Below are 20,826 nucleotides of genomic sequence, written 5' to 3' on the forward strand. Positions count from 1 at the left end.
AAGGTCCGTCGTTCCTTGTCCACTGCTCTGTTTATTCACAAAAAATAGCTTCCATAATTTCACCAGGAAAATTTAAAAAAACTTAGAATAAGGGTTCCGACAAACAACTTACTTAAACAGACGTAGCGATTTCAAAACGCTCCAGTAGCAAATGGCGCTCCAGTGGCCTACTGGCCCAATCTAGGCCCTGATACTCTACAGGTGTGTTAAGGTGCCAACACGGACACAATTTCAGGTTGGACCGCAAAAGTTTTCAGTTATTTAAGCAAGGCGTCCGGGCGGATTCAGCGTGTTAGGAGACTAGAAATTATTTTTACACCGGGCTTCGGAGTTGATGAATATCAGAACGGTTTCATGTCGCTGTGTGGCCGGGCACGCGGGCCGTAGAAGCTCCATGTCGCTATCGCGCATGACACGTGCACCTGTTCGGCAGGGTTGCCAGGTCCGACAGTTTCCAGTGGAAACACAATGTAAAACCCGCCCAAATAAAACAGTCCAAATGAGATATATATAATGTTTCATTGTTTAATTATTTTATAATTATATAAGGGATAAACTGACTTGTTCTTAGAAAGATTTCATATTTGCCTGTCCAAACACTGAAAAACAGTCCGAATCTCAACCTCAATTAAAATTCAAGTTAATTTATATATATGTACTGAAGCAAAACATGAAAAATCAAAATTAAACTTCTAAACATAGATTAAAAACAAACGCAAACGATATAAAAAGTCACGATTTGTTGTTCCAAAAATAAAATCACATAGTTTACGGTTATTTCAGACTCTGTGTCCAGTGCAACTTTGCAGCACTTCAAAACAAGAACAGATAGAGACAGAGACGAGAAAAGGTGTAGATAATGATGCATATTGAAAATCTTTCACATACATCATGGTGTTCCGTGTGGTGACTGTTCTCAATAGCTTCATAATAAATCGGGTGTCAAATCCACCAATGTCAAATCAGACATTGGTGGAAAACTGGTGACCCCCTGTGGTAGTTAGCTGATATTACAAGTCCACTTTTTATTTATTTTTGCATTTTACAGAGGCAGACTACATTAGGTCGATATGGCTGCAAAAGAAACAATGGAAGCCATAAGGAGAATTTTATTCATTAGAACAATAAATATACAAAACTCAATCTCAAACTACTCAACACATGACTGAAGGTAAAACCAGTGTGCATTTTAAAATGACACCAAACCATCTGAGAGCATACAAAGTATACATACAGTCCTTCTCCCCCCTCTACAGTCATCAGAACTGGCTTAGAGATAATTTAAGTACCAGTGTATATATCAAACCATGCTGACTGTAAGGAATAACCTGAAGCCACTGTGCATCTACATTAACACACAGCATAAAAGTTAAGCACTTCTCTCAGTTTTACCACATTATTGATCACATAAAAAAAATCAGTAGGTAACATGCATAAATACCCTTCTTTCATGAATGACCTCTTGTTGCTTAGTAACATCATTGATGGGAGACGGACAGTAAATAAAGACTTTTTTTTTTTTTAATACATCTTCCTTCAAAGGCTTATGCGGCTGTTATACTTCATAACACAAACTGTGATCGAGGAGACATTCAAGCAATGGAAAGCACCTTGGGGCTCGTAATATCTCTAGAAAAATAGATATTCAAATGTTTTTTTCTTTTAGAAGATAAAATGCACTGACAATGCTTGATAACTGATGTCTTCATCGGAGTCTGAACTTTACTTCCAAATTTAAAGTGCCATGTTCTTTGGATTGCACAATGGAAAGAGTACGCTGAATGATACAAGCAAAACAACATGTCAGGAAAAAAGATAAATAGTTAATTTTTTCCAAGGTCTGTTTCTGTTACAAAATAGGAGAAACGTTTCAAAGCAAATGACATTAAATGGAAGTTAAATATTTCAAACTTGCTTCTTTTTTTAAAACGTACAACAAAAAAGAAAACAGTAAGGGGAAAAGATAGGATGGACAGGTGATAGGCTCCACCCCCTGGATGAACAGAGGAAGTCATGATTGGATAGATACTTGTGGTTTGCTGATAAATCAACACTGCCATCTAGAGGACAATGTTTCACTACAGCTGCTGATACACGTTTCTTCAATTTAATGTTTTTGCACTACCTTAATCTGCTTAACTACTGTGTATAAAAATGCAACACAGACTTGATTGGAGAGTTTAAGATTTTGGGTGAATGACTCCAGAATTTGCACTAAAGCTTGGAGATAAAAAAGCAAGGATGGAAAAATACAAGGTCATGACCTAGAATGCACAGCATCCATCTTTTAGAAATACACAGTCCCTCCACTAGGGGTCCCTGGTCTTAAGTTATGCACCTTTTGATTTTAGCATAGTTTAAAAGTACCAGAAGACATTTTTGCATTTTCTTTTCACCAAATAATAAACTCATTAATGTCAAGTGATTTGAACGAGAGGTCAAAGTATTCCAAAGTGCTTAATGGAGGGAAAAACGCCCCGAAGATCTCAGAGACAGTGAGAGAGTAGGAAGTATCTGTCCCTGATCCTACAGGCAACAGCAAACATCCAAAAAGGCACACAAGCATTTAACTTGGCCACACACACACGTACACGCGCGCGCGCGTGCACACACACACGTGAACCCACACAAAGGAAGTCGAGCACACCAGTTAAGTGGTTAAGAGGAGGTTCCAGAGTGCGCAACACGGCCGGGTCCCAGGAACGTTCCAGGTGATTGTTTCTCACTGAGGCTGAGATTGTGGTCGAATGTCAGATCAAAGGCCGCTTGTTAAACCTCCTCAGTTCCCGTCTGACAGCTGGAGGGAGGCTCAATAAGAGAGGGCGGCGGGAGGGGACTGAGCTCTTCACGTTGATTAGACTTGCTCTTTGAATGCTTCTTGCGCAGCCGTGGAGGCGGCGTTGGCAGCCGCCGTCCGAACCGTCTTGTTGGCCATGACGCCGGTGGCAAACTCCTGCTGGGCCTTCTCGAAGCTGGCGCCAGTGGTACGGTAGAGCGCGTGGATCTGGAAAACAACCAGAGGGTTAATTTGACCGCTACGTTCTCAAAGGTTGGACAAATCGGTTAGAGGCTTACCTTCTTGAACATAATGAGGGACAGGACAGCCAGAGAGGTGAAGAGAGCTGCAATGAGGATCATTAGGATGCCCACTGGGACGCTTTTGTTCAGGCCAGTCAAAGCCGAGATCCAACCGCTAAGATGGAGGAACAGCACGACAGAACATTAATAACTCTACAGAGGCACGGTGACATTTCTTTCACTACTCATTCTAGCTCTGAAACCAAAAAACATGCAATTTCCTGCACTAGATACTCATGTTTATCTTTACACTTTGCCACAAAATGTAAAGATAAACTGAAGGAAACGACACAAAAACATTTGAAGGCACTGAGCACAACTTCCTTCTTCATGAAATGTAAACAGAAATGGAGTGGCGTCAGATTTTAGTGATTGTAGGATCTATTTTGTCGTTGGTAATAGACCACAAGCCGTTTCTTCTGCTAGTCCTAGAACCGGACATTTGATTTAGTCGTGTTTACCCAAAACAGCAAAACGTGCTACAGACCACTTCCTGCTTTTGGAGCGGTCTCCAGAATGCTTAGCATCCATTTATGCCTTCGAAGCGCCACAGCTCATTTCAACCGAACAGAGACCTAGGTTTTTAGGTGGACCAGAGTTCAATCAAGCATTCAAACTCCTCAAACAAACCAGACTTTCTAGGCAAACCAACTAGAGTTTGCTTAAAGTGGACTAAACAGTGCTAGTGTGAATGCACCCTTTTTAAACTTGTGTTTGTTGTCAGTTCAAGATGCGTTTTGGGGTACGTCGCCACCAGCTGGGCAGATCTAGAAAGTCTAATTTGTGCCTGTAGTCATTTACAAAATAGACATAAACAACCTTATGTCTAAGCTGTCTGGATTGTGAACAGCAATTTTCAAGTTTTGCCACAAATTTCCATCAGAATATAAATCTGCTACCAAATGCAAAAAAAATTAAAAAAAATACTCCCCTTTTTGTGAATTTCTTGTGATACAGAAACATTTAGTCATAATCCTCCTATATAAGTGAACTACATTCTGCTGAAAACACAAAATGTTTGACCTTATCGTCTCACCTCGCACCCCAGCCAGTAATACCAATACTCTGGAGGACGTAGACTCCAAACTGACAGATGTACACAAAGAAGAAGACAAAAAATCTGAAAGAGCTGTCGCTCCTGCAGGAAGAACAAAGAGAAAAAAAATGAGTGAGACAGAGGAAACATCGCCTGTACTGTTTGTCTTTTCTTCCAGATCTGTTTACCTGAATGCTCCGTAAAGCGGTCTGTACCAACAGACGAAAGAACAAGGCGTGAAGAGCAGCACCCAGAGGATGGACAGGCCAAAGTCCACTCCGCGTGTTGGGTCCACGCAGAACCAGGCCAGGCAGCCCACCAGGTTGGCCAGCAGCGTCCCAGCGTGAACTGAAAGTAGGATAGGAGGATGAAGGAGCGTTTACTGAAACTGGGACTGTAAGACTTTTGGGATGCAAACAATTAATTGACTTCCGACTAACTATCAACTAATAGCATGTTAGGTCAGAATGAATTCCAGTCAATTAACTAATAATGTTCGCTTAGACCTTCTTTAAGTGTTGTAGTTTGGCCTCCATCCAGGAGAGGGCACCGCTGGTCATTCTTAAGTAGAGCCAGCGGATACAAGAATAACGATGGCGGTGTCGTAGCATAATGGGTAAGAGAAACGGTCTGAACAGAGCTCTGTGTGGGATGCAGAAGGCACTTTATACTGTTCTAATTTAAAATATGAACATTCGCCAAGTTTTTAAAGTTAGGACTTTTAATAGCGCTCATTCACCTGACCTGCATGACGATGCAGCGTCAACTTCTCATTCAGAAATTACTGCTGCGCTACGAAAACATGGTGCCAATAAGCAAGGTCGATTCTGAGGTCTGTCGTGAGTTAATGCACTTTAAGGAGCAAAGTTTTAGCTTTTCTTCCAGACGGTACTTCTGATTGAACAGCTCTCTGTTCATGGGGAATTCAGTGCTTCAAATAATCTATTCTTTTCATCTTTTATTTCTCTACAGCAGAAGAACACAACAAGTTCCTGTAGTGTGAGTTTAATCATGTGAGAAAACCACCATTTTCTGTTTATTCGGTCAGTTTTTCAAACAGCTCACAAAATAATGTTAAAATTTGATGACTTAAAAAAAGTAATAAATTTAAAAAACCCAGCTTATTATGAAAAATTAAGCCCTATATGTTATGAAAATAAGGCCCTCTTTGTACAAGAGCAAACAAGAGTTTAAAGAAAATGGCTGCTTATCAAATTATCGCTAATTGAACAATACGATCAATCAACTTTAGATTAATTCATTAATCAATAATCCCTAGTGGGCAGAAGAAAATGGTTGCTTAATATTTCAACATGTTGGTTTGGGAAACAAAACAGGTGCACTTAATTTTTCATTAGCATTTGCTTTATGAGTCCTAATAGGCGTCACTACGAAAAGCACAGAGTTTGTCTGACTCTGGGATTTCATGTCACGGTGTGGAATATGACACAAGGCTGCTGGAGAGCAGACTCAAGAGAGAGTCCTGTTTTAATGCGCCTCAATTTAAAAAAAAAACAAAAAAAACTCCAGCTGGTTGGCTTAACAAAGCATTTTACTGAATACTATTCTGACTTGTTCTCTTTTAGGTCTGCGTGTAGAATGGAGCGACCTTTAAGGAATCATCTGACCCACTCCTTTCATCCGACCACATGATCACACAACACGCGTTTGTCATGTGGCGACTGAATTCCACACCAAGTCCTTCACCTTCTAGTTTACACTCACACAGCAGCTGCAGGATCCCAGCTTTTATTCAGATGGACGAGAGCCGCTTGGCCTAAACAGCTGAGACTCTGTTTAACTTAAGTAAACCCCCAGTGAAGACGATAACAACAACACAGTGCCTTGTAAAAAGTATTCATACCCCTGGACTACTTTTGTTCTCGTTTCTTTCATCTTACAAGCACAATCTTACTGTACATGTATTTTATTGGAGCAGTTTGTATTATCATTAATACACCGACTATTAGCGGCAGGCTTAGAAGAATAAACAGTTTTTAATTTTGAGAACAAGGTCATAATATTGTGAGTAAAACAGTTGTTTGACAATAAATTCATAATTATACAAGAATAAAGTAGACTACAGTAAAGTCAATACTAAATAAAACATGAGAATAAAGTCAATATTACCAGAAAAAAACAGAATAAGGTTGTATATTAGGTGGATGAAGCAGTAATTTGATGAGAATTCCTCCATGAAAAACAGTCAAAACGTGGAAATGTGGAGTATAATGTCAAGTTACACTTTATCATTGGTTTAAAGTAACTAATGGGTCATCTACTAGATAGAACATGAGGATGAAATTAGTATCAGCACCAGGACATGAAATTATCATTTCAAAGAAAGATGGTTACATCAGATGTTGATAACTATTAAAAATGTGCTCTCATTAAAACTACTTTTTCTCATAATTTTAATATTTACTTCTGGTAATATTGAGTATTTATTCTACTCATTTGAGTTTAATCTTGTAATTGGAAAAAAAACCCAGAAGTATCTCAATCAGGCTCTAATTGTGTAGTGAAGGCGAAAATTTTGCATTGTTTTTAAAATTCATTCATTCATCAAAATTCAAACTTTCTGAGTCAGGCCTTTGTAGAATCTCCTTTTACCAGGATTATATCCGTCTGCTCTTTACAAAATAGCTCAAGCACAATTGTAAAATTGCTAGAAGATTGTTTCTGAACATCAATTCTAAAATCTTGCCACCAAACCCTCAATTAGACTTAGGTCTATTTCAGTTATCGATTAATCTGTCGATTATTCAGACAATTAATTAAATTTTAAAAATTGGCACATTCTGCATATACTCTAAGTTTTTTTTTAAATACAATATTATTAATACATGCGAATCTGAACAGGATGAAGCTAAACCTACGCCACTGGAGAAGTTTTGGGTAGCATATATTTACAGGCAAAGGTTTTTTTTATTATCATAAATGCAAAACTGTGTGTGTTTTTGTACAGTTTCTGCTTAAACTGCTTTGAGTGTCTTGTCCTTTCAGCAATTTGCCCTTTTTTTAGAGTATCTATACTCCAGTTAACAATTAATTGATTACTAAAAAAGCTGACGATTATTTCAATAACCGATTCATCACGACTAATCCAATTAATCATCTCAGCTCTAAATGTGAAAAAGAGTTGTTAAGGGTTTGTAAATCCTAAAAGGTGAGAAGCCACTCACACATCCAGAGGTAGTACATGATTTTGACCGTCTTCTGGAAGTCGACAGGAATATCCACGGTGATGTCGTGGTAGAAACACGGCCCCACCGGGAACTTCTCCGGGAGAGGAGGCCAGTTGTTTTTCCTGCCTGGATCAATCAACATACAGTTAATTAGAAGCTCATAATGTAACAAAAACAGTTACAAAGAAAAGACGGATCTGAGAATCCTTTAATTCTCAATGTGATTATATGAGTCAGGGGGTTTATATACTTTTCTATGCCATGGCTCCCCAAACAGCCAAAGCCACAAAAAATGCTTCAATATATTTGAACATCAAGTATAAGAATGTTTTTTTCTCACTTTTATTCACCATTTAATAATTAATACTTTAATTTTGGCATAAAAGCCACCTCATACCTTCTGATTTTACTTGGCCAAGAGTTTTGTGGTGGAACATTTTAATGTAATATTATGTCTTTAATGATCTGTTGTTCACATGAGAATATATTATCTGATGATAAAGATTTTTACCACAATCCCCTTTTTTGATAATTCAAATAAAATTTTGCTGTAGCTCATATTAATTCAAAAATACTTCAGTGTTGTTATAGATGGTGATGCCTGTGGGCAGGAAAGATCTCCTGTAGCGGTCTGTATTACAGCAAATTTGAAGTAGCTTCTGACCATAGACATTCTGTTTTTATAAGATCATGTGTGGTGTTTTATATTAATCACTTAAAATTTTATTTCATCCCCACAGTTCTTGCTGGATGGTCCCTTCTGTTGTTTTCTTGTCAGAAACTTTTCCATTTCCCGCGCGCTACGCTAAGCTAGCTTGAGGAGCAAAGTGGCTTGATAAATTTGGCTGGTCGCCAATCAGAACGATGAACATGGAAAAATAATATTTATTATTTAATCATTTGTAATTTAATTTAATAGTCATTCAATAATTATTGAAAAATAGATTAGATTTTATTTTAAAAATTATAGTTAGGATGAAAATAATTTATAAGATTCTTTTTCTTCCTTTTTTCCTCATCTTCCCTCCAACTTTCTGCAATGCCCTCCTCCATTTTGAAAAACACTGATCTAACTTACACCAAGTTGTCAAACAAAAAAAAAATTTTGCTGCTAAAGAGAGGACATTGTGTGGAAAATAAATGTTTGGCAAAGATATTTTTGCAGAGTTACAAAACATCACACTCTTCTCTGTCACTCTGACCTCCTGACGCGCTGAGGGACTGCATCTCCCTCTCCCGTCGGTCCAGCTCCGCCGCCTTCCGTTCCAGCTCCTCCTGCCTCCGCAGAAGCTCAGAAGCTGCTCCTGACGACTCCTGCAAGCACAGTCCAGAAGGAATCCATCAACACGCCGGAAAACATTTTGGGTTCTTCTGCTTTTGCTTGTGTTTTTCTGTTGTTACTCCTGCAGATTAGACCTAAATTCTCTCTTCACAAACGTTGCCTCCTGCAGCATTGAGATGCCACCGGACAAATTTCAGCCAAAAGAGGTTCGGGAATTTTGCAGTGTTGTATAAAGTACTGAAATCTCAGAGTCAAGTAAAAGTACAAGTACCTCTCCAAAATACGACTTTGGTAAAAGTCGAAGTCACTGACTGAAATGTTACTTGAGTAAAAGTCTTAAAGTATCTGAAACGTCTTGTACTTAAGTATGGAAATTACTGTAAAAATGGATGTACTCAAGTAATGTAATGAAAAGTACAAGTAAAAAGTAAAACAAGGCAAGTGTGAATGACATTTCTTATATTTTGGTAAACTTGTCAAATAAACTTAAAATAATGTACCCAACCAAGTGCAGGCAAAATGAAACCTGCTAATAAATTGTTCCAGTTTTAAAGAGTAGCGCATGTTAATGGTTTGTGGTTTTGAACTTGCATGCCTTTCCTATATTCGTTAAATTTAGTCTAAATTGCTATCGCTATGGCTTCTGTCCCCCATTGAACTAGGGTGACCAGACGTCCTCTTTTTCCCGGACATGTCCTACTTTTCAGACCTAAAAAGATGTCCGGGGGGAATTTAAAAATTGTCCGGGATTTTGGTCAACTGCCTCAAACACATTACATAGCTTACAGTGCATTATAGGGCACGGCGCTGCGTGTCACGTAATCCCTGAGCCGCGTCAGTGCGGGCAGCACTCTTCTGTGTTCTGATTTCTGATTTCCCCAACAATGGGAGAAGCGAAACAGGTGTATCCTATTGGAGGTGATGAACAAGCCCAGGCAAGCAGGCTACGGACTTTGTTCGGTAGCCTACTTGCTAATCAGTAGGTGGGGTCAAAACACTTTGTTTCTCTCTCTCGCTTTTTTGTAACGAGTAACTAAACCACACATTGAAAATGTATCGGAGTAAAAGTACGCAATTAAGTTCGGAAATATAGTGAAGTAAAAGTGAAAGTCATCAAAAATTTTCATACTCGAGGAAAGTATGAAGTACTCCAAAATATACTTAAGTAAAGTAGTGAAGTATTTTTACTTCGTTACTATACAACACTGGAATTTTGTTCTATGAAGTGCATAGAAGTGGCTCAGTGATGCTGGGGGCTGTTTGGCTTCCTCACACTGGAAACCTGCGGCAAAACTACAGAAAAACAAAACATGCAGTTTTTGTTATTGTTGTACCTGCGCCTGAGGTTGTGAGTAGGCTGGAGGCTCCTCTGAGGCCCTCATGATGGCAGGCTGTGTGGTGGCCCCGGGGCCTGCACTCCTGGGAGCCATACCTGCAGGGCTCTGCACAGGAACCAAAAGAGGAAACAGCCATTTAAGTTTTTTTTTTGTGAGATCGCCACTATCTCACACTGTCCGACAGTGAGGTAACATGGCAAAAATTTGTAGGTTACAAATGCTCTCAAAAAAAAAAAAAACCTGCTGCAAGTAAATGAGGAAGTTAATGTTTCTTCAAATGGCGAACATGCCGATCTGTTAGTTATCAGCACGATCACACCTTCTGAACATGGTGTGAACATGTTCACATCACTAACTTCCCTCATCATTAATTAGTGATGAGGGAGAAAAAACACCTCAAAAGTACAGCACGTTAAATATAAATAAAACAATAACATTTAAAAAAGATTAAATTAAAAAAGTAATGCTGCGTGGAGTGGAGCAAACGATTCAAAAATAATAGCTAAGGGAGGAGAAATCTGAACCCGTTTATGTCCCTGTTTTTAAAATGTGAAGTCAGTCTCTGATTTATGACATTTCAGCTGTGGCTCAGGGTATTTTCTTGAATTTGTTTTTAGATAAAGTCTTCCAATAGGACAGTAAAAATCTGATAAGACTCGGCGAACCAATTCCCTCCGGGGAACTGCTGAAATGACTCATTCTGATGGAATATTTCACAGAAAATATCAACACAAAACAGTTTGAAAAATCCATTTTATAAGAACACATTCAGCATTACAGCTTTGTTTTTGCTTGTTTCCTCTATTTTTCAGCAATAATGGCATATGTGGATGATTTTAGCAAAAGTCATACATCTCCAAATGAAGAGAGTAGCTCTTTGTTCTTTCAGCAAATGGTCTTTTTTTTAGAGCCTGTTTGCTGTAGTTAACGATTAACCAGTTACTTAATTAGTTGACCAGAATTTCAATTATCGATTAATCATTTCAGCCCCAACAGAGTCAACATTTTTGCAGAAATAATCTAAATTTTAAACCTGTATGTGCTGTGCCTTGATAAGAGAAGATGACAAGTGTGGTTACAGGTTTTAACTTGGAACAAGTGAGCATCAGGGATCAATTCAGAGAAAAAAAATATATTTATCAGTATATGCAAATCTATGAGTGTTCAAAGACTCACTGGTTTGGCATCTGAGAAGGGGTTGTACTCCTCTGGCCCTGCAGTGGCCGTCTGTCTTGCTTGTGTCACCGATGGATCCTGAAACAAAAACAATTGGCTTTCATGTGGCATTGCTTTCAAATATATCACTAGATTTGGATTCTGAAAAGTAACATGAGAGAGGATATGAGAGCTCGCTTTGTTCAAACAAAACTAGTCTATAATTCAATATTTCTGCAGAAATATTTAGAAAAGATCATCTCAATGATTTTCACAAGAGAAAATAAAAATAGTCGGCCTTTTGAGTTCGAATAGGAGGGCAAATTATTTTAGCCGCTTCCAACAAATAGAAAGAGGAACACCATCTGGCACGTTTCTCACAAGAATTTAGCTAATTATTGAATTGCAAAACTATCATACCTCTTGATTGCTAAGAAATGACAGCTGTCTCCTGAGTGAAATAAAAATTTTTTTTTAAAAAAAAAAGCAGAAATATGGATAATTTAGGGCAAGGCGAAAAACTGATTTTATCAATTACTCGAAATTTTGGTTTTTGAAGATTTAATTTTTGGAAAATCGTGATTTGGCTGAACATCTTCTTTGACAAGCGTGTTTTACAGCTTCCATTTGTACTTCATGTAAACTCTGACGGTATATTAGATTTTTTGTTTTTTTATAACATGAAAAAATTCGTATTACACAAATACCTTTGTAAAATTAGAAGAATCATGTCGTAATTTTAGGAGACCTCCAACACAAAAAAATAACAAAAAAATTTACATGAAGAATGTTGAGGTTCTTGTCAAGTTATACTTGTGTACAGGTTTTACAGGTAATACTAAATAGAAATGTTGAATCTTTAAATACATTAGCATTTAATTATTATTAGTAGCAGAACTTTGAAACGATTCTGTAAACGACTGAATCTATTTCGAAGAACAAACAACGCGAACTGAGGAGCTCCTGATAACGGAGGGTGTTTTCCCCCTCAAAATATTTTTTTTCTCTCATAAATTTAAGACTTTATTATTTGATAAAATTGCGTCGTTTGGGCACGGCAGAGGTGTAGGAGTAAAGCGCGCGACTCACGGACGCGTGCGTCACAGGTTTCGGGTCCCCAAAACAGAAGCAAACAAAATCAATTAAAACCGGAAATGATTAGACAAAATAAAAAAAACTTTATTTTCAACCCACATCGCACATCCCTAGTATACATGCATTTGCATTAAAATCTTCGTCCCCGCACGCAACTGTTGAAGACATATATCACTGTTTCATAATTAGCTTACCATGAGCTGCCGGTTAGCCTCGCGCTAGTGTCATTCAAATGGCTGCTGGAAACAAACATCCAATCTGGGTTATTCCTGAAGTGCCAGCCTTATCCAGTCCCGGTGATGTCCTCTTATTGTCTCTCCCTGACTCTTAAATGTCTCGCAGCAGCTCTTCCGCATGCAAACGAGGCGTCACCGGAGCGCTGTCGTTAATTTTTTAGTGTACACTGTGTTTAAATTTTAATGCCGTCCTACCGCCTGGCTCCACGCACCCAATGCAAATTAACTGTGTTTTTTTTTTGTCCTTTTTCTTTTGGAACATCAAAAGATCATCTGGCACGCTCTGCCTGCTGCATGCCTCCATCATGGAGACTGTTTTTAATGTAGAAGTGCGTAAAACGTTCTACCATCTCCTGGATCCGAGCAAGCCGCAGAGAGTTGTGATGTGAGATCTCCATCATTACAAAACCTGACAGAGTCTAATTAGCCTACTTTCTGAGAAATAGGACAAAACAGTCAAAGACCAGAGGGTCAATTCTCCCCATATGTCGCCAATAATGCCACCATATGATTCCATGAAGTATTGATGATGGCTCTGAGCGTTATGGCGTTAGCCAGCAGATGAACGACATGAGGCAGTAGAGCGCAGGATCGGGAAATGAAGGAAATGAATAATTTACTGGGTACGTCATCATTCGATGATGACGACATTTGATTAATTTTCATATTAAGTCGTTAATTTTCAAAGCTGAAAATCGTGTCACGGTTGCAAAAGTCTTCAAACATTTTCCGTTCTTTGCTAGGTGTGTTGCAGGAAGCAATAAATCAGTAAATGGCACGGTGAATTAAATCGAGCTCAATAATTTCCATTTGCATGATTATCGTTTGTTTTCCTCTTTTCTCTCTTTATATCAAAAACTGGACGGCAAAAAGTCTTCAGTCTGGTGCTTTGGTCTCAACTAGCTCTTTTTGTTGAAGGACAATTTTGTTTACAGAATCTTCATCATTTCATTTGCTGTTTCTGATGTTTTGTTTATTTATTTTGGATAGTTAAAATGTCTTCCAGTTCCTGTGTTTAAATATTCATTAGAATTGAAAATTTACTGATATTTGGGAATGTGTTCTTTCATTACATTACTTGAAAATGGTCTGAAAAGAGGAATATTATCATTTATCCCAACTTATCATCCAGCAAAATTTGTTATCATGACAGGCCTATTCTTCCACACTGTTGGTTTTAAGTTAATTTAATGAGACAGGATGGAGACGCGCACTGCCGGCCAGCTGGCTGAAGCATGGATACTACACTTTTCCTTTGCCTACAAGAAACACAAATCAGAATATATTTTAAATATTTAGGACAGTGAAAAATCCAGAGACCTATGCAGAGAAAACGAAGGGAGAGCCACCCATCTCATGACAAGGCAACACTGTTATAAGCAACAAGCTAAAAGCTCAGAGTTACTCTATAAAGAGCAAAACCGTAAAATGGGGCAATCTTCTGCACAATAAACTGCTAAATTTTGTAGTGTTTATTCTCTTTCTTCTACATTATAACAAGTGTTATAGATAAAAATCTTACAGTTGTAATTATCCATCTTACTCATAATGCTCATATTCTTCACGAGGAAGCAGGAATAATTGCTGATTTTGTTTACAATGAAAGCAATCTGATGATGTTTTAGGTTTTTAACTGATTTCTTTTGTGTGATTACACTGGCACTTTAGATTATAAATACAATGAGAATCTAAAACCAGACAAAACTTAAAAGCGACTTCTTCTGTTAAAAAGGAATTAGGGTAGACGATGATGTGAACTAATTTGATCATTATAATTACTACCATAATTATCTATTAACTGTTTGGTAACGTTAGAAAGGCAGCCAAACATTGTGTGTGCCCTAAAAACGACAGATGTGGGAAAATTGTCAGAAGAGTTCAAAGTTTTTCCACTTTGTTGACTGTGACTTCTGTTATAGAAATGCACCAGGATCCAAATGCAATGGCAATACTATGGGCTAATAAAGTTATGATATTTATTTAAATTAAATACCATTTCCTTCTTTTCTTTTGTTTATTTAGTATTGTTGGAATGCAGAATTTGCATACAATATACAATATAACATGCTACAAAACAAGCAAGCAGTCCTTGTTCAAAAGCAATATTGTACACAGTGATACTGCGATGAAGATAGTAAGTTTATACATTTTACTGCTTTAACTACACGTAAGCTCTACAAGCTCATGATTACTACGACACTCTTCCTTGTGAATGGTTTTACTGAGGGAATAACACTCAAAGTTAGCCATTTCCAATAAGTGTGAGTAGTTTAAATATGAAGTCAGATGAAACACAGATCATTCATTCAGGCTTCAAGACAGAATGACACCCAAAGAAAGTCTGAATGGATTACAGCATAGCTGATCTGTTTTATACTTTTGAGACAATATGGGCGGTAGCCCAGGACCCAAAGTTTTGGGGCGGCTCAAAGTTTTAGACTTTTTTCTTCTCTTTTGTTTTTTTAATAAGCATTGTACTTTATATGAAACCCATAAACTCAAGTGAAACGTGTTGTTTTAATTTTGTTAAAATTTTTTATCAATGTATACATGTACATTTGACAATTCGTAAGTTATAGTTTTCTTTTTGGGACCAACTATCTTACATGGGACGTTTCAAACATGCTAATGTAGAAGTCTATCTATTAGTGCACAGAACTTTGCATAAGTAAAATGCTTCATTTATTTATTTATTTGTGGACAGGGCACCAAAACTAACCAACCCCGGGGGCCCTTATCCTTCTAAATCCAGCCCTGGGTGGGAACTCTTTTAGGAATTAGGCCCCCTCTTTAAATCAGTCACAAATTTCTTTTTAATAACTTTTGAATTTCAGGTTCACCAAAAACATCCGCAACAAACAATTGATGCCCGTTTGTACCATCAGATATGACTTATAGGGAAGGTCGGAGCTTAAAGGTCAAAGTGCACCTGATCAAACGCAAGCTGTCTCCACACTAGACAGAAGAAACGGGGGACATTTTGATACAAAGACAATATGCGCTCATAGCTCTGCTTTGTTTTGAGTTCCTCCTCATCACTCGAGTATTTAATATTTCGTTAAGCTTCTTTAGAAACATATAATTCTGTGTATAAATGAATTAAGTGAATCAAGTCAAATGTGAAAAACTAAGTGCGTATATACCTGTTGATGTTGCGGTCTGAGTTAGCGCTAACACCTGCTTTATATTTCTATAATTCGTATAAAGCTTCACATTCAAGTAGTTTTATTCCAGTGCCTTCACAGAACCCAGTCGGTACCAAACTTTCCCGTCTTACGTGTCGCCATGTAGTTGCTATAAATGTTGTATGAATACAGCGGCTAGAGCAGCTAACTTAGCCGGCCAGCGTTACCTGAAACGGGCTGCTAAAGTCCTGGTCCGCGAATGGGTTGCTGTCGAAGCTGGACATTGTTCCGCTGAATGGCCGTCGGTTCCGTCCGGGTCCGTCTAATGTGTTAGTGGTTCTGGTGATATTTACACCTGAAAGCCGGGTGAAGTGGCTCTGAGGCAGCCGACGAAACAACTGACAGGTGGAGGTGAGGGGAAAATGTTGACGGGTCCAGAAACGCCGGATCCAGCGTGACACGAGGACACGTCAGGCGGAAGTGCAGAAACGTCACAGAGGGGAAACACAAAGGAAAAAGGTATTCACGTAAAAAAAAGAAAAAAAAAGAAAAAGGTATTCACGTCTGGCAAAAATTCTCCTAATAGGATGTTATTCTTGCGCATTACGTAATTCCCAGTCGCATGGGGGGAAAAGAAGCGAAGTCTGCTTTTTAATTCGGAAATATTTCAGATTTTAATGTTACTATTCAAAACCTCTTGAATCTAGAACGTTTATTAACTTACTGCTGATGGTAAAGATAACCAAAAGACCCACAATTAAAAAATAAAATAAAAATACACAGATAAATCTGTTAATATTTACTCAAATGCATCAGTAATTAATTTGTCTGTAAGAATGAAAGTATTAAACACGGTTTGTTAATGTGTGTGTATATATATATATATATATATATATATATATATATATATATATATATATATATATATATACTGAATGTTTTTATGTCAGTGGATTTTTAATTTAATACTGAACTTTTGTCAACATGGTTATTTCTCTTGCATCACGCTCTAGTCGCTGTATATCTATGGCCGCCCTGCAGCTGAAGCCCGGTCATGTGACGCCAACTTGTCCAACTCACACTTCCGCTTCTGCGTGTAAAAAAGTTGTGAAAAATCTGGAAGAAGTTTAGCTCTGCAGGAACTTTTTAAAAAAAGACACTACGCTGACATTTTTCTTGACCAGGTAACGCGACGTTTACCGCTCCAAACTTACGCGGAGTCAGTTTTCCGCTCGGACTGCAGTTTTAGAAGCGAAGTCATGTCGACTACGGCTCTGTACAACGACCAGCAGGGAGGCGCGGAGGCTGCGGTGGAAGCGGGGCAGGAGTCCACCGCCACCTCCTCCAGCAGCGGGGCTGCCTTTGGACTTTTCAGCACCGACTTTAAGAAGTAAGTCAACTCCCACATGTTTCACTTCCAAATAGTTCCGGGCTTTTGAGTGAACGGGTTTGTGGGTCGACGCCATGCAGCTGTTTGCAGCGTAAGCGGCCAGCATCAACAAAGCAGCTTCTGAAGCGGAAAGACTTGCTAGCATTCCTTGTTGCACGCCATCGTTAAGGACCTTTGACCTGTCATGTGAGCTCCAACTATACCCCTTTAAAGTCAGCTGACGCCAACAAAATAATAACCTAGTACACGTCACCGTTTTGTGCTTATACTTTTTTATGCTGGTGCGCAAAACAGTTTTAGTTTTTCCTGCACGAAGTTAAGAATTCGGGGTTGGCCGATATTATTATATCAAATTTCATTGTGATATTTTCGGTTGATGTTTATCGTGATAATGATAAAAATGATGATGAAACACTTTCGCTTCTTTTCAGTCTTTTTTTTTTTTAAGGCACAGCAATCAAAGCCACACAAATGCCACTCTTGAAAAATGTTTGAAATAGTCTCCTTCATATGGAACTGATTTTTATTTTGATCACTTTAGTCATCCTGTACAATTTATTGAAAGTTATTGATGCCCTCATGAAAAAATGCAGAAAATAATTCCAACAATACAGTCAGTTTCCTTTGATTTCTAAGCATTATTAATTGGAGTTTATTGCGATAAATCAAAAATTTTTACAATAAATTTGACGCAATAAATGATATAGTGAATGCCTACCTTAGGGACAAGCTTTGATGTAAAAGTGAAACTTGTATTTCTTTCATTTTATGTTGGAAATATATTTTCTGTTTGAGTTCTTGGAGTAAAAAAAACCCCCAAAACTGGAATTGAGCCGGAAATTTGAAGTGGCCAGAAAAAAAACTCAATCCGTGCCGATTAAATTTACCTTTACTAGTTTATTGTTTTTGATTGGCTTTAAGTCATTTTTTGCTCCATGTTTGTGGGCTGTTTGCCTAATCTTCATGTCGGTGTGTAACTTTGTCGTGCTTTTTTTTTTTTTACGTGGTTATGCTTTTAATTTTTCAAAGTCAATCATTAAAAAGCAGAATTTTACTACACATTTCTAGTGTGAGCTGTAGAAAACAAACTGTTTTCCCAATTGTGGGCGACTGTGACTCTTTGGTAGAGTAGTCGTCTTGCGATCGGAAGGTTGTAGGTTCGATTCCAGCTTCCTACTGCCACATGTCAATGTGGCAGGAGGGCAAGGCACTTAATCCCAAAATTGCCTACCGATCTGCGTATCGGTGTATAAATGTGTGTGTGTTTGTGAATGTGACTCTAGTGTAAAGCGCTTTGAATGGTCAAAATGACTGGAAAAGCGCTGTATAAGTTCAGTCCATTTACCATTACATTCTGATATAGTTTTTCAGTTTTGCAAACTGTGACTGTTGGAGCAAAAATGCGGTAAGAATGTCAAACACCTTTTCTAGTTGCAAAACTGTTCACACTATTGTTTATTCTTCAATGTAGTTTGGTTTGAAGGAGGCTATAGTTAGCATGTTGCAGGGTTTTTGGGGTTTTTTTACATTTCAGGTCAGAAAGCGACCACCAGAGGTCAGCAAATCACAACTTGAATCAGCTTTTGCATCCAATACTTTTAAAGTCAACCACATTGATGTAGAGAGCTTCAGATTTAAGTTATCCGAGGTGTGTGATAAGAGAACTTTTTACTTATTTATTTTTATATTTTGGCTTTAACGCTATGAATAGTGATGCCGAAAGAATGAACAAAAGTTCCCATAGATACATTCCCTAACCTTATGAAATGTCGTTCCAGAAGAGTGGAAGCTGTTATAGTCGCAAAAGGTCATTATATTATCAAAAGACATTATATTAAACCCTGTATTAGGAAAAGAACGTCACATTACAGACTTAAAAAATATATACTTTAAAGGGGCAGTACTATGTAAACTCAAGTTTTTTTAAGCAATTGATCATAATACTGTATATAGTTATTCCCTCGTCAAAAATATACCTGGAGTGTTGCTTTGATTCTTATGTGCATGTTTGAGAAATCCTTTAGTCTCCCTTGGCAACCATTCAAGTTTATAAAAGCCGAGCTTCCACGTCACAAAGCAGCCCTGCGACGCAACTCCCCCACACAGCTCCTTCCGACTAGCAGCAGCAATTAGCAAACACCTGGAGCTCATTACATGAACTATTTCTCAGTCTGGTGCTCTGTGCTCTAACGAATGTTTGTAAATGCATAATATAGGTTCGTTGTGATGAAGTGCTGAGTGTTGGAAAGAGCATGGGCTTCTTAAAGAGACGGAGGCCCAATTTCAAGTCGTCAACTTTCTTTTAAGTCTTATTTGATACATCTATCGTTTTTATAACTACTGAAGGTGAAATAACTACCTGTTTGTGCTATAAAATGATACTACATGGATGGAAAACGCATAACACATCAACAGAAAAACAGCTTTCCTCCATAATTGTAGTTTCCTCCTCTGTATTCTGTCAATCCATCCCCTCAAGGAAAACAATCCGGGTTTCAAACGGGCCAAAACTAAATTTGTCATAAGCCAGATTTCTCCATGTACAATAAAAAAAAAAACCCTCCCTTCTTTTGCACTCCACGTCTTCAAGGCTATTTCCTCACATTCATCCTGGCTCGGCTATCTTTGATTAAAGGCCTGTCCTGTTGGCCTCGCCTGCCTAACTTGGCAGGGCATGCAGACCCCGGCCGTGTCGGCCCAAAAATGGATTATCGTACAGCGATAGTGGAGGAAAAGTGCCTCTATGTTTACCCACCAGTCGAGATAAGGCCCTCCTTTTTCCCCTAGAGGGAAGTGCTGTTGAGTCACACACAAAGCCAGGAGGCAGGTGAGGCAGCCGGGGCCACATGTGCCAGCAGGGAGCAGAAACGGTCGAATGACGTCCATTCAGCAGTAGGAGGAGAGAACGTGAACAAACCCTATCCTCAGGCATAAGGATGACCGTCCATTAGAGAGTTGAAGGGGGCATCTTGTGACTTTCTTTTTTTTTTTTTTTTCACAACAGAAGAGGAAGAGAGAAGTGAATGACAAAGTCTGTGCAAGCCTGTCTTGTGGTGTTTTCCCAGCAGTGTCTGGCTTTGGCTAAAAAAGACGACTTCAGACTGAACCTGAAGAAGAAACAAACGTTTGTGGACTTTCCGTCTGAAGACAGTCCAGGATGAACGGCGGTTTCTCGTCGCTGCGTTCGGAGGCGGCGGGGGCCATGAGGACGGTGCTGGTGTCCGCCGAGAGCTTGCAGCTCACTCTGAAGCCTGAGCTCACTCAGGAGGAGCAGGCCCTGACGCACGCCGGCGATAAACCCAAGGAGAAACTCAAAGCTGGGTACAGCAGTGAGGCCGTTGTCTGAGAAGAGATGTCTGCTTGGTTGCTGAGCCAGATGAAATAGACAGAAGAACGTTAGGAGAATTAAAAAAGCGACTTGGTGGTTTGAAGCACTGTGGAGCAGAAATATTGAAATCACTGTGTTAATGTGCGAAACTAGAGATGCACCGATCTGATACTGATGTCTGTATCAGTTCCAGATATTGAAAAAATGTTTATATCAGGTTTCCATGAATGTGTCCCAATTCATAAGATCAAATCTATTCAGCCTAATTCTTTGCCTTTTGCTCTGAGCGACGTCATGTTTTACTATTTTACACTTCGTTCAGAATTCCTAATTTCACTTGTTGAACCATTTGAATGAAGGTTTGTTGCAGTTTATTCAAGGTATTCAACCCGTATCCTTCAGTTTCTTTATTATTTATTTTACATTGGCTGTTACTGCACCGACTGAACAAATGAAAGTTGTTTTTACATGTTTGACCAAACTTGTGAAGCTATTGGTGTATTCAAACATTCTGCACTGGTGCAGAGTTATCAAATAAATTTGTAATTCAGTACATTTATGTCTATTTAAAAAAAA

The 20,826-nt window shown here is 38.6% G+C and overlaps 2 protein-coding genes across 6 annotated transcripts in view; one reads left to right on the forward strand and one right to left on the reverse strand.

Moving 5' to 3' along the window:
- Positions 1-1,093: 1,093 nt before the first annotated feature.
- LOC116724962 (secretory carrier-associated membrane protein 1) lies at positions 1,094-16,035 on the reverse strand. 4 transcript variants are annotated; one of them, XM_032570758.1, is made up of 9 exons: positions 15,760-16,035; positions 11,098-11,175; positions 9,919-10,038; positions 8,505-8,616; positions 7,300-7,428; positions 4,303-4,462; positions 4,115-4,216; positions 3,076-3,193; positions 1,094-3,004 (listed from the first exon to the last, which is right to left on the reverse strand). In XM_032570758.1, exons 1-9 carry the CDS (start codon positions 15,814-15,816, stop codon positions 2,855-2,857), a joined length of 1,026 nt encoding a protein of 341 aa, XP_032426649.1. In that variant the 5' UTR covers positions 15,817-16,035; the 3' UTR covers positions 1,094-2,854. The 4 variants fall into 4 exon arrangements, with proteins under 4 accessions (XP_032426649.1, XP_032426650.1, XP_032426652.1 ...); XM_032570759.1 differs by having other exon boundaries at positions 9,919-10,026; positions 15,760-16,029; XM_032570761.1 differs by lacking the exon at positions 15,760-16,035 and adding an exon at positions 12,366-12,720.
- Positions 16,036-16,604: 569 nt separating this feature from the next.
- ap3b1a (adaptor related protein complex 3 subunit beta 1a) overlaps positions 16,605-20,826 on the forward strand; it is a 60,313-nt gene continuing 56,091 nt past the window's right edge. The window contains exon 1 of one of the 2 annotated variants that reach the window (XM_032570757.1): positions 16,605-16,922. In XM_032570757.1, coding sequence (XP_032426648.1) covers positions 16,792-16,922 — 131 coding nt within the window. In that variant the 5' untranslated portion in view covers positions 16,605-16,791. Of the gene's footprint in view, positions 16,923-19,939; positions 20,244-20,826 lie in introns of those variants that run through there. The other variant, XM_032570756.1, reaches the window with a different exon arrangement.

Source organism: Xiphophorus hellerii, chromosome 8 (genome assembly GCF_003331165.1).
Source record: "Xiphophorus hellerii strain 12219 chromosome 8, Xiphophorus_hellerii-4.1, whole genome shotgun sequence".
Lineage (NCBI taxonomy): Eukaryota > Metazoa > Chordata > Actinopteri > Cyprinodontiformes > Poeciliidae > Xiphophorus > Xiphophorus hellerii.

Coding starts and splice junctions, on each gene's coding strand:
- LOC116724962 (XM_032570758.1), bottom strand. CDS start 15,816: ATGTCCAGCTTCGACAGCAACCCATTCGCGGACCAGGACTTTAGCAGC. Junction 8,617..9,918: donor ACTCACAACCTCAGGCGCAG/GTACAACAATAA, acceptor CTGTGCTTGCAG/GAGTCGTCAGGAGCAGCTTC. Junction 3,194..4,114: donor ATTACTGGCTGGGGTGCGAG/GTGAGACGATAA, acceptor CCTCCATCTTAG/CGGTTGGATCTCGGCTTTGA.